Here is a 13,771-nt window from a genome sequence, read left to right as displayed (position 1 = left end):
AATAGCTTGGTTAATATAGTATTCAATGGAATTGAAAATAAAAATATTATTAAAGGCTATCATCCTGTAGAGATTAGTGGCGGTTTTCATTCACTATATTTATATAGTGATATTGTATACCCATCACTAGTTGGTGATACATTTGCACCTCTACTGAGAGTAGTTGAAATACCTAGAAAATATAAATTTGGAGATACAGTACATTTAAATTATGAAAGACCTCAATATAGACCTGTAAGACTCAATGAATTTGAAACACTTGAAATATCTATAAAAGATGATAGTGGTTTATCTATACCATTTAAATTTGGTAGAGTAACTATAACTTTGCATTTTATTAAAGTATGAATAATCCATATATTGATTACTATAAAATCCAAGCCGGTAACGGTATTGTATCTTATGCTGGACATAGATACCAGTCCGGAAATGGTATATTTGGAAAAATATTTAAACACATTAAACCTGCATTAAAATATGTAGCAACTAAAGGATGGGATGCATTTAACGGTATTGGTAATGATATACTATCTGGTAAATCATTCAAAGAAGCCGGCACAAATCAGCTGATACGATCAGCTGATACAATTTTAACAGATGTTAAAAATAAAGTTTCAAATGTTAGACAACAAAAAGGTTTAGGACGTAAACGTAAATTAAAAACAAAAACTAAACCAAAATCTTATAAAAGACGTAAAACAGTTAAGAAAAAAACTAAACAAAGAAAATACTAAAAATGTCTACAATACACGAATTATCATCTCTAATGACACTTCCAGAAATGGATGTCTTTGGAGTACCACCTACCCAACTAATGATTGAACGAGATGTTCAAACTGAACACCGTCCAATAAGTACATTATCTAATTCAACAAATACTATTGAGTTTGAAGTGCATACAGGTTTAAATGAATATATTAATTTAAGCAAAAGTGAGCTATATTTGTGTTTAAAATTTAAACTACAAAAATCTACTGTATCAACAACCCCTGAAGTTAAACAAGAAGACTGGAAACTAATATCTCCAATCAATTACTTAATGCATTCATTTATTAAACAAATTGATGTTAATATTGGTCAAACAACTGTTACAACATCATCAGTGAATTATTCATATGTGTCATATATTGACACATTACTTAACAGTAATAGAGATGCAAGAAAAACTCATTTAGAGACTGCATTTTGGCATAAAGATGAGACACCTATGGATTCGGTAAATGAAATAAGAAGTAGTCGTATACGACCGTCAGGTAACTCGTTATCTGACGGGTGTGAAGTTGAAATGTATGGCAATTTGCACATTGATTTAGCATCACAAGTAAAGTCATTACTTGGAGGAGTCACACTGAATATTAAAATCTATCCACAAGATCCCAAGTTTTATTTAATTTATGATAAAACATTGATACCAACAGTTGAAATAATGGACGTAAGACTGTTTATGCATAAATCTATTGTTAACCCGCAAGTAGTTGTGGCACACAATAGAGCACTTGAAAGTGCTAATGCCCGCTATTTTATTACACGAAAGGAAGTAAAGACATCAATTATAGCTAAAGACACATTAGATTGTTATTTAAATAATGTCATCAATGGAGTGATTCCTAGAAAAATATATATTGGTTTTGTTAGTAACGAAGCATATAATGGTTCATATAATATGAACCCATTTTATTTTAAAAATTACAATATCCGACACATTGCATGCTATGTTGATGGGACTCAATATCCACACAGACCATACACACCAGACTTTGCAAATAAAAAATATATGCGTGAATATTTTGGATTATTTGAAACAGCAAATCAAATCAAACACTCAACAGATATTGACATAACACGGGAAGAGTATGCTGAAGGTTATACACTATTTGGATTCAATTTTACACCGGATTTATCTGATGGAGTAGCAAAAAGTGGTTATGTATCAACTGTGGTTAGAGGTAACTTACGAGTTGAACTAAAGTTTGCCTACCCTATACAAGAGACTGTAACTGCAATCATATTCTGCGAATATGATAGTTGTGTAGAAATAGAGAGCTCAAGATTTGCTATTAAAAATTTTCAATAAATATGAATACATTACAAATAAATAACTATTTTAAAAATTGTAATAAATATTATGGTACATATCCGAGAGATATGTTACCAAATATTATACCAAAAGATAGTGGTGTTATTATTAATACAGATAAAGCTAGTGATGCTGGTGAACACTGGGTTAGTGTATACAAAACAAATAATGATAGCATTATATATTTTGATTCATTTGGATTACAACCACTACATAATGATATCTTAAATTTTATAAAAGACAATACTGTAAACGGTTGGTATTACAACTGTATTAATTTTCAAAGTGTATACTCTAATACTTGTGGATTATATTGTATTTATTTTTTAACTAATTATTTTAATGGCGGATCATTTGAACAAATCCAAACTGTGTTTGGTTTTAATCCTCACATTAATGATTGTGTTGCCAAATTATTATGTAACTGGTAAATGTCATTTATCAGATGTGTATAAAAATTTTAGTGATTATTATAGAATATACATTAAAATAAAAGATATTTATAATGAAAAGTTTCTTATTGTTATGACTAATGTAAACGTAATTAATGGTACGTTAGCAAATATTGCGTCAACATATAGACATCGCATTGAGCGCTATTTTATAGAAGAAGGGTTTCCCCTCAACAACGAACACGATTTACTTTTTATAGTAAACAAACTTAATCTCTAAAATGAGTAAAATTAATCAAATCTGTGGTGTAATGGACGCACAAGGCTTTGTTTATAACAATATCTTTGTCCCGCGTGAGATTGCAATAATATCTCACACTTGTAAAATGTCTGAGTTGTGTGAGACAAACCTAACTTATAGAGATATGGAATTGAAAGATCGGATTACTAACCTTTATTTGGCCAACAACTTATTGGGACTATCGTTACGTACAGTGAACACTGAGATTACACAAAACTCAACAATGGATGCCAAACAGATAATTATTGAGATGTATGAGAAAATCAAAAGCAAAGAAAAGCCATACATTGGTATTAAGTGTCTACAATTGGCTGATCTATTGGACATGTGCGCTATACCTTACGTTGAATTGGATCAGTATAGATGTCCTAGTCTTAAGACATTAAAGAGAATGTATGGAGGCCGTTCATGTCATTTTCATGAACGTATCATACCCGATAAATCAGATATGAGATGCGCTCAACACAAATGTGAGCTATTGTGGAAATGGATTAAAAATTACTATTTGTTTTCATATTAAAATGTAAATAATTATACATTTTTTATTTATTAATAAAATTTATTTTATTCAATTAATTTGTTTTGTTTATTTATTACAATATTTGTTTTATAATATACAATAATTACTTTAATTAAGATATTTAATGATTTCATCTTTCAATGACAATATAATGTCAATTTCAGGGAATATGACATTTAATTTTTTAATGTTACCATTACTAATGATACTAAAACAATACAATTGTTTTTTCAAATGCATGAATGAGATAACTCGAAGATCTCCAAAAGAACCAAAGTCTTGGGTTTCCATCTTTTTCAACAATTCTTTGAATTCATTACCATATAAATAAACGCCATGTTTGGTGTAGAAGACATCTTCTCCATCATTGCAAACAGTCAGTCGGATGTCCACAAATTTTTCACCGTTTTCGTGTTCCAATACACGAACAAATTTGTCAAATTTGTTTTCACCATCAGATTTGGTGAAAATGGATTTTTGAAACAATGTTTTGCCAACCATTTTGATGATGAAAAATTTAATTTACAATAATAATCAGTTATAACAAAACTAATAAACACTAATACAATAATAGTGTATACACTTTGCTTTTATAAGTTAATATTTTATAGAGTAAACAGGATTTACGATAGTGTAATACACTATTTGTTGTTGCAATAGTAGTTAAACTACTTATTGCAACAGATGTTGCAATAATTGAAGCAATAGTTGTTAAACAACTTGTTTCAACTGTTTTTGTAATAGTTGATGCAATAGTTTATGAGTTTATAACTACATCAACATTTATTATAGTAATACAATTTGCATTATCAATATGCCTGTGATAACTAATGTTTCGATGACTGCTGATCTCTTTGATATGATTGGTTTTATTGATTTAAGAAAATTGTGTAACAACTGTTGTAATTGTGTATATCACAATTACCCATTTGTGAGAGTAATTAAACGGTATCGTAACCCTAATGCCACGGTTATGATATACGACTCTGGTAAACTAGTATGTGTGGGTGCAAAATCAAAAAATGATGGTCGAATAGCATTACGAAAGACTGCTCGCATAATACAAAAACTCGGATATGATATCAAATTACATAACTTACGTGTGACTAACATTGCTGCGTCACATAACCTGAAAAACGACTTGAATGTAGAGAAACTGATGAATCAATTTAATTGGAGCAGTAATTATGAGTTGGAAATATTTCCACATTTGAGGATCAATTGTGGTAATAAAAGACATATAACTCTCACTAGAAAAGGGAAAATGATATTGACTGGTGTTTATACTAGAAAAGCATTGAATGAATTATATGAAGAGTTTATGTTTAAATACTTTGATTACTTAATAAACAAATAAATATGAAGAAAGTTAGATTTGATGACAAAATACAGATAAAGACTATGTATGTTTGGTCATATGCTTCAAGACAGGCTCGTATATCTAACTGGCATTGGATAGTTTTTAACAGACGTATTCATGAATATAAGTGTAAACTAATTGAAGAAAATATATCATATGTATTAGATAAAAATTTTAGAGAGAAAATATTTAATGAACGCTTTTGTAAATAAATAAAATGCAAATAAATTATAAATATTATTTTAAAAATAAATGTATTTATATTTATTTTGTTTACATCTACACTCATGTTAGGTCATATGATTTCCGCTATCCCCTCTCCGCTAATACATCGGAAGGTTGACCAGTATGGTAAGTTGGTCAGATCGGTAAGTTGGTCAGATCGGGTAGGTGGTCAGATCGGTTAGTTGGTCAGGTTAGGTTGGGTTCGGTTAAAGGTAGTGGTGACGTCATTGATATACACTTAGGTTGGGTTAGGTTCGGGTAATTGGTCAGTTCGGTAAGTTGGTCAGTTCGGGTAGGTAAGGTTCGGGTAATTGGTCAGTTCGGTAAGTTGGTCAGTTCGGGTAGGTAAGGTTCGGGTAGTTGGTCAGTTCGGGTAATTGGTCAGTTCGGGTAGGTAAGGTTCAGGTAGAGGTAGTGGTGACGTCATTGGTGTAGTACACTTAGGTTAGGTTAGGTGGAGTCACGTGATCTCCGTCACCTATTCTCCGTCATACTGTTATATGGGGGAAAGCACTGTGCTTTCCCCTTCCGTCACCCTTATGTCGTAACTACTTATATATATATATATATATATATATATATATATATATATATATATATATATATATATATATATATATATATATACATTGGATTATATTAAACCTATCAAACATGTGATGCAGACATTGCATTCATACAGTAGTCTCTATGCATGACAGGGGGAACAGGATGTATGACTACATTTGCCATTAAATAAGTTATATAATATTATATATGAGATGCCATTAGAAATTAATGTTTCTCATTAGTTGTAATTATTATTTTAATTTTTTTTACTAAACTTATAGAAATAAGAGTCTACAGTACATACATATTTATATAATATTTATGTAGAGTAGTGTAACATATATTTCATAGATATTAATCTATAGGTTTGATTAGCCTTTTATTTTTAACATTATATTTGTCATAAATAGAATAAATATTTTTTAATTATGATTATAGTGTATTGTGAAATACGTTTAATAGTTAATAATATATCAAACATTACATTTATATAAATTGTAATTTAGACATCAAAATACTTGCAAAAAACATAGTATATAATACATTTACACATTAATCTTATTTTTTAAATTTATAAAATAAATATTGTCTATATTTTAGTGTAATTTGTGCTCAAAAATAGTTATATATATATTCATATAATGTTAGAAAATATACAATGTAATACATACTGTATATATATAAAAAAGTATATAAATGTATGTGTGTCTGAATTTTTATGTTTAATATAATTTATATAATACATAGTTTTGCATACGATTTCTAAAATTGTCATTATATAAAAAAGTTTTTGAAACAATGAAATTTCTACGATTTGTACATTCATATCATAATAACGTTTTAAAAAATAGATATAATATATAAAACTGGTTCATTGTTTTTATATATCTTTTACTTTAGTGTTAAACATTTATATGTGATTTTATTTGCATTCAAAGCACACTTTTTTATTACAATTTTGTTATCATTTTGTTAGGTATTAATGTTATAAAAGTTTTCTCATTTTATTATTTCACTAATTTTTAGTTTTGTTATGCTATACATATATATTATTCAAATTTATATAAAGGTTAAAAAAGATTAATATTTTTTATTCAAAGTGACATAAATTTTGATAATGTATTTACAAAAAAAAACTTGTTTAATATTATATAAATATGATTTTAGCAGTATATAACTTTATAGATAATAGATATAGATAATTAAAAAAATTACTAATTAATAATAAAAAATTAGTATATCAATATTCTATGATATATTTAATTAATTTCCAAAAATATAATATTCAAATATTACAAATTATAAATATTTATTTAATTATAAATACTATATAAACAGCATATACGCAATACAATATGGATTTATATACTAATATATATTATAGCAATATTTATCATAACAAATATCTGACTACTATTTTTTTATTTGTTATCAAGTATACCATAAATAATTCGCAATGATAATATAAATCATATACCGTATATATATGTTATAAATCAAATTATTATATTAAATAATTAATAAATTTATACCAAACATATAGCAAATATGTTACCAAAAACTTCAATAATGATTAACGAGACGTAAAAATTTAGCGAATCATTCACACAATGTTTGGCTATAATTAAGAGTCAAATTATATATAATATGAAATACTATTACATAACAATATCTATGGGGTTTGGGTTGTTATTAGGCATAGCTATTGGCTTGTCGTCTAACCCTAAGAAATGCAATTTTTTTTGTTCATTCACTCAGTGTTTCGCACAAATTATTGCTAATTATGGGGTTTAGAGCTATGAGAGTAAGTGTTCGACATATTAATCATTTGTATGTTTGCTATCAAATATTGTGCGAAAAGGGATACAACACTGGGATACAAGTCATACATGAATAAGCAATTAATTAATTAAAACTTTTTTTGGGCTTCTATTTGATCATTAATTGCATTCATGCAACTCTCTCTCTCTCTCTCTCTCTCTCTCTCTCTCTCTCTCTGAATGTATACTCTATATTAAAATTATTAATCTGCTGGACACATTTTTATAAAAATTAATATCATGTGCTAACATGAAATAATAATAGTTTTATAATAGAATACATAATTTAATATAATATAATCTTTCTATAGATTTTTATATATATAGTTAATGATTGATTATTATTTAATGACTAGTATTTAATAAAATTGTTCATCTTATAGATATGATATATATTAATAAAATGAAAATTTTTCAACATTTTTCTGACATTAAACAATATATTAGCCTTAATTTCATTAATTACTGATACAATAATGTAATTCTACGGTACATTAGTACAGTATTTATTAAATACATTAATACACTAATAGTACAAAACTTGTATTAATATATTGTAATTACAATTTTATTAATACTTAACATATGCTTCTCCAGCAATACTCAAAATTATTGCAGAGAAGCATATATTTTGTATGTTTTTAAGTAATATTTGTAAACACAGTAAACACTGTATTCATTCATTCATTAGATTTAATGTTAAAATCTAATTAATATGCTCTTGAATTTGATATAATGAAGTAATTAAAATTGCTATAATTATTACTATATACAGTATATATATACACACTAATCATATTCATTATATTTTATTTTGAAATATTATATATTATTATTATTATTATATTTTATTTATTATAAATTATTTATATATTATTTATCAATATATTAGGTATATTTTTCAACACCAAACAAAAAGCGTCCGATCGCTGTGGGAGTCCTTAAAGGACACATTGACTACAATAGTAAAGACCTATTGAACACCGTTTCCATACTGAATGTGACACTTGAAATGCACGGCACCTACTCGTGTCACGTCGACTCTGATCTAAATACATCTCAAAATTCAGCCACACTTACAGTCATTATCGGTAAGACATTTGCAGTGGTAGTCGTATTATTAGTTTTCAGATAAAAAACTTTAAAAAGACAGAAAACACTGATGTCCTTATTATCATTACAAGCACACCCCCCGCCTATCCTTTCCCCACACAAACACTAATACAACCACAACCACACAATTCTACATTATTGCCTATCATTCAGACAATATATATATATATAATATATATACTGTATTCTCTGTTATCCCTGTTCTCTATCTCTCCTATTTTCTTTGATGAGCACAAGTAATAAATCAAATTTAATTTAAAAACCTCCAAAAACTAGTAAAACGCAACTACTATTGCAGTGTAAAAGGAAAAGTATTAACTATTATTGAGTGTATAGTCGGAAAATATAACATCGATTTATATTTTCATCCCTTTATATATAAATATATATAAATTTATATGACATGCTTTCTTTATATGTTAAAGCACTGGTAAATTGGGTCAAAATTATCATTTCTATTGATAGGGCGCTCTTGTATTTTGTGTTTTTTGTCTGAATTGATTTGCTATTATTATTATTATTATTATTATATTTAATAATAATAATAATAATAATAATAATAATAATAATAATAATAATAATAATAATAATAATAATAATAATAATAATAATAATAATAATAATAATAATAATAATAATAATAATAATAATAATAATAATAATAATAATAATAATAATAATAATAATAATAATAATAATAATAATAATAATAATAATAATAATAATAATAATAATAATAATAATAATAATAATAATAATAATAATAATAATAATAATAATAATAATAATAATAATAATAATAATAATAATAATAATACTATATATTAATAGATTAATGTCTTTTCCATTCCTCTAATATTAAAAAATATTCCAAAAATAAGGAATTCGTTGACTTGATTGCTATAACACTAATGTTCCCAATAAATGGTCAGACATTATATATGAATAATATCGCATAAAATTATACATCAATTTATTATATTGAGTTTTTATAACTTTAATCAATAATTATGTACACACAATATTATCTACGATTTTAATAAATAGCATAATATAATCTTATTATAGATTTTTCTAAACCTTTCATATTTTTTTGAACAAAAATTAAAATCATTATTATTATAATAAAATTTGTGATTTTATTTAATATAACAATACAAAATTTGCAATGTTATTCTAATGTATTAATTTTTGATATAATTTAGCAAAATTATTTACTTTATTTAATAAGTATTATACAAATATTAGATATATATTTAAATCATAAAAATTATACCCAAAAATCACTACAAAAGCTAGTTTTGTGTGTATATAATGATTATATAATAAGTCAAGTAATTCACTGAGAAATTTATTCTCAAAATTATATATACATTCCAAATGATGTTTAAATTATTACTATTGCTAATTATAAGCACTTGTATGTAACAGATGCCTGCAAAGAGAGTCACTGGAAAACACACACCGATATGATTAACTGTACCGAAGATATTAGCTTTTATTGTATCGGAATGTTTCCAAAACCATCGCCAGCCTGTAGTATACATAACGAGTAAGTGTTTCTATTGTTTTAGTATTACTTATTTATTTTTTGTAATATAATTTTTTGTCTTTATTATTAATAATATTTTATATAATTAATAAATACTAGAATTGTAATTATTTTAATTCAAATATCTTGTTATCAAATTATTTTATTTTATTTTATACAGTATATTAAATTAAGATAATATAAAAAGTAATTTAGATAGAAATAGTTTTATCAACAAATAATTATTTATAATATTAAATTGTATTTTAATTAAAAACTTATTATTGTTACATAACAGTGGAATTTAAAAATAATTTACTAATACTTTATAATATTCTAATCTAATATTTACTGTCACATAAAATATTTAAAAAATAATTTTAATTAAAAAATTGACATTAGTATAAAGTTATAAATAGCACATAATAATAAATTAAAAATTAATTATAATTTATACAGATTCATCATATTATATAATATACAGATTTTAAAGTCATATGCAATTATTAGTTTTCTTTATATATAAATGACTTATAATGAAACTCAATTAGGCTAAAAATTTATATATTTTGTATACATATTATAAAATATGCATTTAGTTATATAAAATGTTTGTGACGTATAAAATTAAATAAATAAATAATACATAAGTTTATGTTGAAAAATACATATGCAATAACATCTAAAAAACATATATATTAACACACATTTAAAATTATTTTATGGATAAATGCTTTTCTTTACATTAAATAGAGTAATATCGTAACAAATCTTTCGTTTATTTTTATTATAAGCATTCATAAAAATACAATTATCAAAACAGTGATCATTCAAAATTGCAAAATACAAAAATATTAAAAAAAATTTAAAGTGTTTCCGTACAGACAGATTGCATGTTCAGACATAAGTAATATTTTTTATGTATTATTTGAAAATAACTGTTTTCAAGTGTCATAAAATGTTATGCACTCTAAGTTTATTACTCCTAAAATATACTTAAATATTTTATTTAATTCAAGTTATTTATTAAATATATATTAAAATAAAATGTTAACAACAATAATAAATTGATATTTTCCTGTTGATGCCAACAGTTTTACCGATAAATATTTTGCGGGCGAAACGTTTGATATTAATCGAGAACTGCCTAACGGAACGTACGAAATATCTATTAGGAGGCGCTATCACGTGACCGACTTTATCAACTATGCCGGACAACTGTCCTTTCAATGCCATTTGTTAATTATGATGACCTCATGGCGTATGGGAATCAATTATAAACTGTTTGGCGACTCGGGTTGTATCGATGAACCGCCAAAAATAAAAAACGGTATACAATTTTTTTTGTTTAAAAAAAGCAAAATACATACTATGAAAATAAAATATATTTCAATTTTTCGTGTTTATATAAGTTGATAGATTAGCAGCAAATTTATATTTATTACTTAAATTTGTATATTTGTCCAAATTTATCATAATTAACATTTGGTTATATTTATTTATTAAGATTAATTAGGTTTGTCTAGTATTTAAACTGATGTATGTATGTGTATATCTGTGTTATAGAAATGTGTGTTATTTATATAGATTTAAATTGAGTGCTATTTACGAGTAAATTAATACCAAAAAAAACGTTAAAGTGTTGAAAACCTAAATGTATTCCTATTGTATGTAATATATGTTTCAATGATTTATGTGGGTATTCACCAGTTATTTTCAAATTGAATTTCTGTCTTTAATGTACTGATATTTTACATTATTATGAATGAAAACAGTTACTGATTTACATTAGCACTAATGCAATGTATTTTAAGGATAATGTATTTATTTTAGAAAATAAGATTTATTTTTAGAAAAAATGTTTACTAAATCACTGAAATTTAAATAATATCCAATATAAAATTTAATGAAATAATAAAATAATGTTAAATAAAATTATATATTTTTAAAAATTTTACTTAATATTGTTTAATATTGTTTTAATATTGTTTTAATAGTATTTAATATATTTTGATTATTTAAATATAAATATATATATATATTTAATAAATTTTAATAAAAAATGATATACATTATATTAAAGAAATACATACAGACATACTCTTATTAATTAATTTATTTTATATAATAAAAAGTGAAATATATTGTTGAAAATACAATGCATATTAATAGAAATTTATTGAGATAAATTAGCAAATAAAATATATTATTAATGTTTATGTATAATAACAAGTATCTACTCTAATGACCGGTATGTATAATGTTATATACGCTATATGTTAATAATGAACTAAAATAATAAAAACATAATTAGATAGACATTAATTAGCCAAATTATAAAATACAGTTCATTATTATATTTGATTATTTATTAAATTAGATTTTTATGTAATACCTATATTATATGTATATATATACTCACAAACAAAAAGAGAAATAGAGAGAGAAAGATAGAAAAAATTCTGTAATAAATAGGAAACGTAATTAAATAAATTTTTAAAAATTTATATATAATTAATTCAATTTATAGATTACATGTTTTGCATTACATACCATAGACTTTTTTGATACAATTTATTTTGCAGTTAGTCTATTTCAAATAATATATAATTACTGATAATTAAATTAATACTTAATAACATTTTTACCAATTATAACACATTTTCAACTATTAACTAAATATATACAATTTAATTGTTACTTTTAGAAATGTTAACAATTTGGATTATTACCTCATAATTAACTTATTATAAATATAATAACAAATTAATATAATATAATAGATTGTTATAAAATATTTTTAAATATGAAATTTAAGTACAAATTATAAAACAAAATCATATGTAATATAAAAATATAATATTATGAAACAAGCAATATAATTCATCAATTATTTTTACAATTGACTAAATTTTATATTTGATTGAATTGCTTAGCTTTGCGTAAACATTAATATATACAGTATTTTTGTTTGATGTCTAAAAAATATAAATGATGTCTAAAATATAAAATGATTAATCATTAATATAAAAATATATATTATGACATTTTAATTACAAATGTTTTTATCAAATAACAGGTAGTTATGTAATAACTGGTGAGAGAACGTGTTGGCAAACACCACGTGAAAACTCTCACGTCAACTACACGTGCGATGAGGGTTATGAGCTAATGGGTCCATCAATACTGGTTTGTAGGAACGGTACGTGGATTCCCGATCCCATACATCTTATGTGGACACCAGTCGATGATATGTTAAAATACTCAACATTGAAGCTTAAAATGCCTTATTGTAGTCAGTATTGAAATTGTTACATAAATTAAACTAAATTATTGTATTTAATTAATTAAATAAACATAAAAATAATTATATATTACTTATTTTTTACAAAACCTAATTTTATTCATATTATTGTGATGTTGTATAATAATATTGTTTAATTATTTGTTATTATAGGTAACTCAACTCAAAATATTGTGCAAAATCAAATCTCAATAATCTGGTCTCTGGCAATGATAACAATATTACTATTTTTGTGACAATAGTTTTTTAGTCATAACAAATTTTAAATTAAAAATAGCAATTTTTATATAAAAAACAAAAAAAATATTAATAAAAATTATAAAGTCCACAAACTTTATGATATTCAAATGCCCAGTTATTGTTTGTGTCAATTTTATTTATTTACTCCAATATTTTGAAAAAAAAGATTTTACAATTAAATATTTCAATTTATTAGGAGTTTTTAAAATATTTAAAGTATTTGAGATAAAATGTTAGCCATAATTCGTATTAGAAATAAATTAAATATTACAAAAAAATGTTTTATAAAATTACAAAGTTATATATTATTATTATTATATATATATATTAAGAAAAAAT

At 24.1% G+C, this 13,771-nt stretch overlaps 1 protein-coding gene across 1 annotated transcript in view; it reads left to right on the top strand.

Annotated features, from left to right (window-relative positions):
* The window catches only part of LOC128966497 (uncharacterized), a gene marked incomplete at its 3' end in the record, with an annotated part of 36,151 nt that extends 23,044 nt beyond the window's left edge, over positions 1–13,107 (top strand). Inside the window, exons 3-6 of the mRNA XM_054313346.1 lie at positions 8,137–8,335; positions 9,789–9,909; positions 10,983–11,218; positions 12,968–13,107. Coding sequence (XP_054169321.1) covers positions 8,137–8,335; positions 9,789–9,909; positions 10,983–11,218; positions 12,968–13,107 — 696 coding nt within the window. The remainder of the gene's footprint in view (positions 1–8,136; positions 8,336–9,788; positions 9,910–10,982; positions 11,219–12,967) is intronic.
* Positions 13,108–13,771: the final 664 nt, after the last annotated feature.

This window comes from Oppia nitens, unplaced genomic scaffold (assembly GCF_028296485.1).
Source record: "Oppia nitens isolate AA-2021 unplaced genomic scaffold, nextdenovo-longstitch-racon4-pilon3 scaffold1_pilon_pilon_pilon, whole genome shotgun sequence".
Lineage (NCBI taxonomy): Eukaryota > Metazoa > Arthropoda > Arachnida > Sarcoptiformes > Oppiidae > Oppia > Oppia nitens.
The sequence above is the reverse complement of the archived record's forward strand: the minus strand, read 5'-3'. Positions and strand labels throughout refer to the sequence as shown.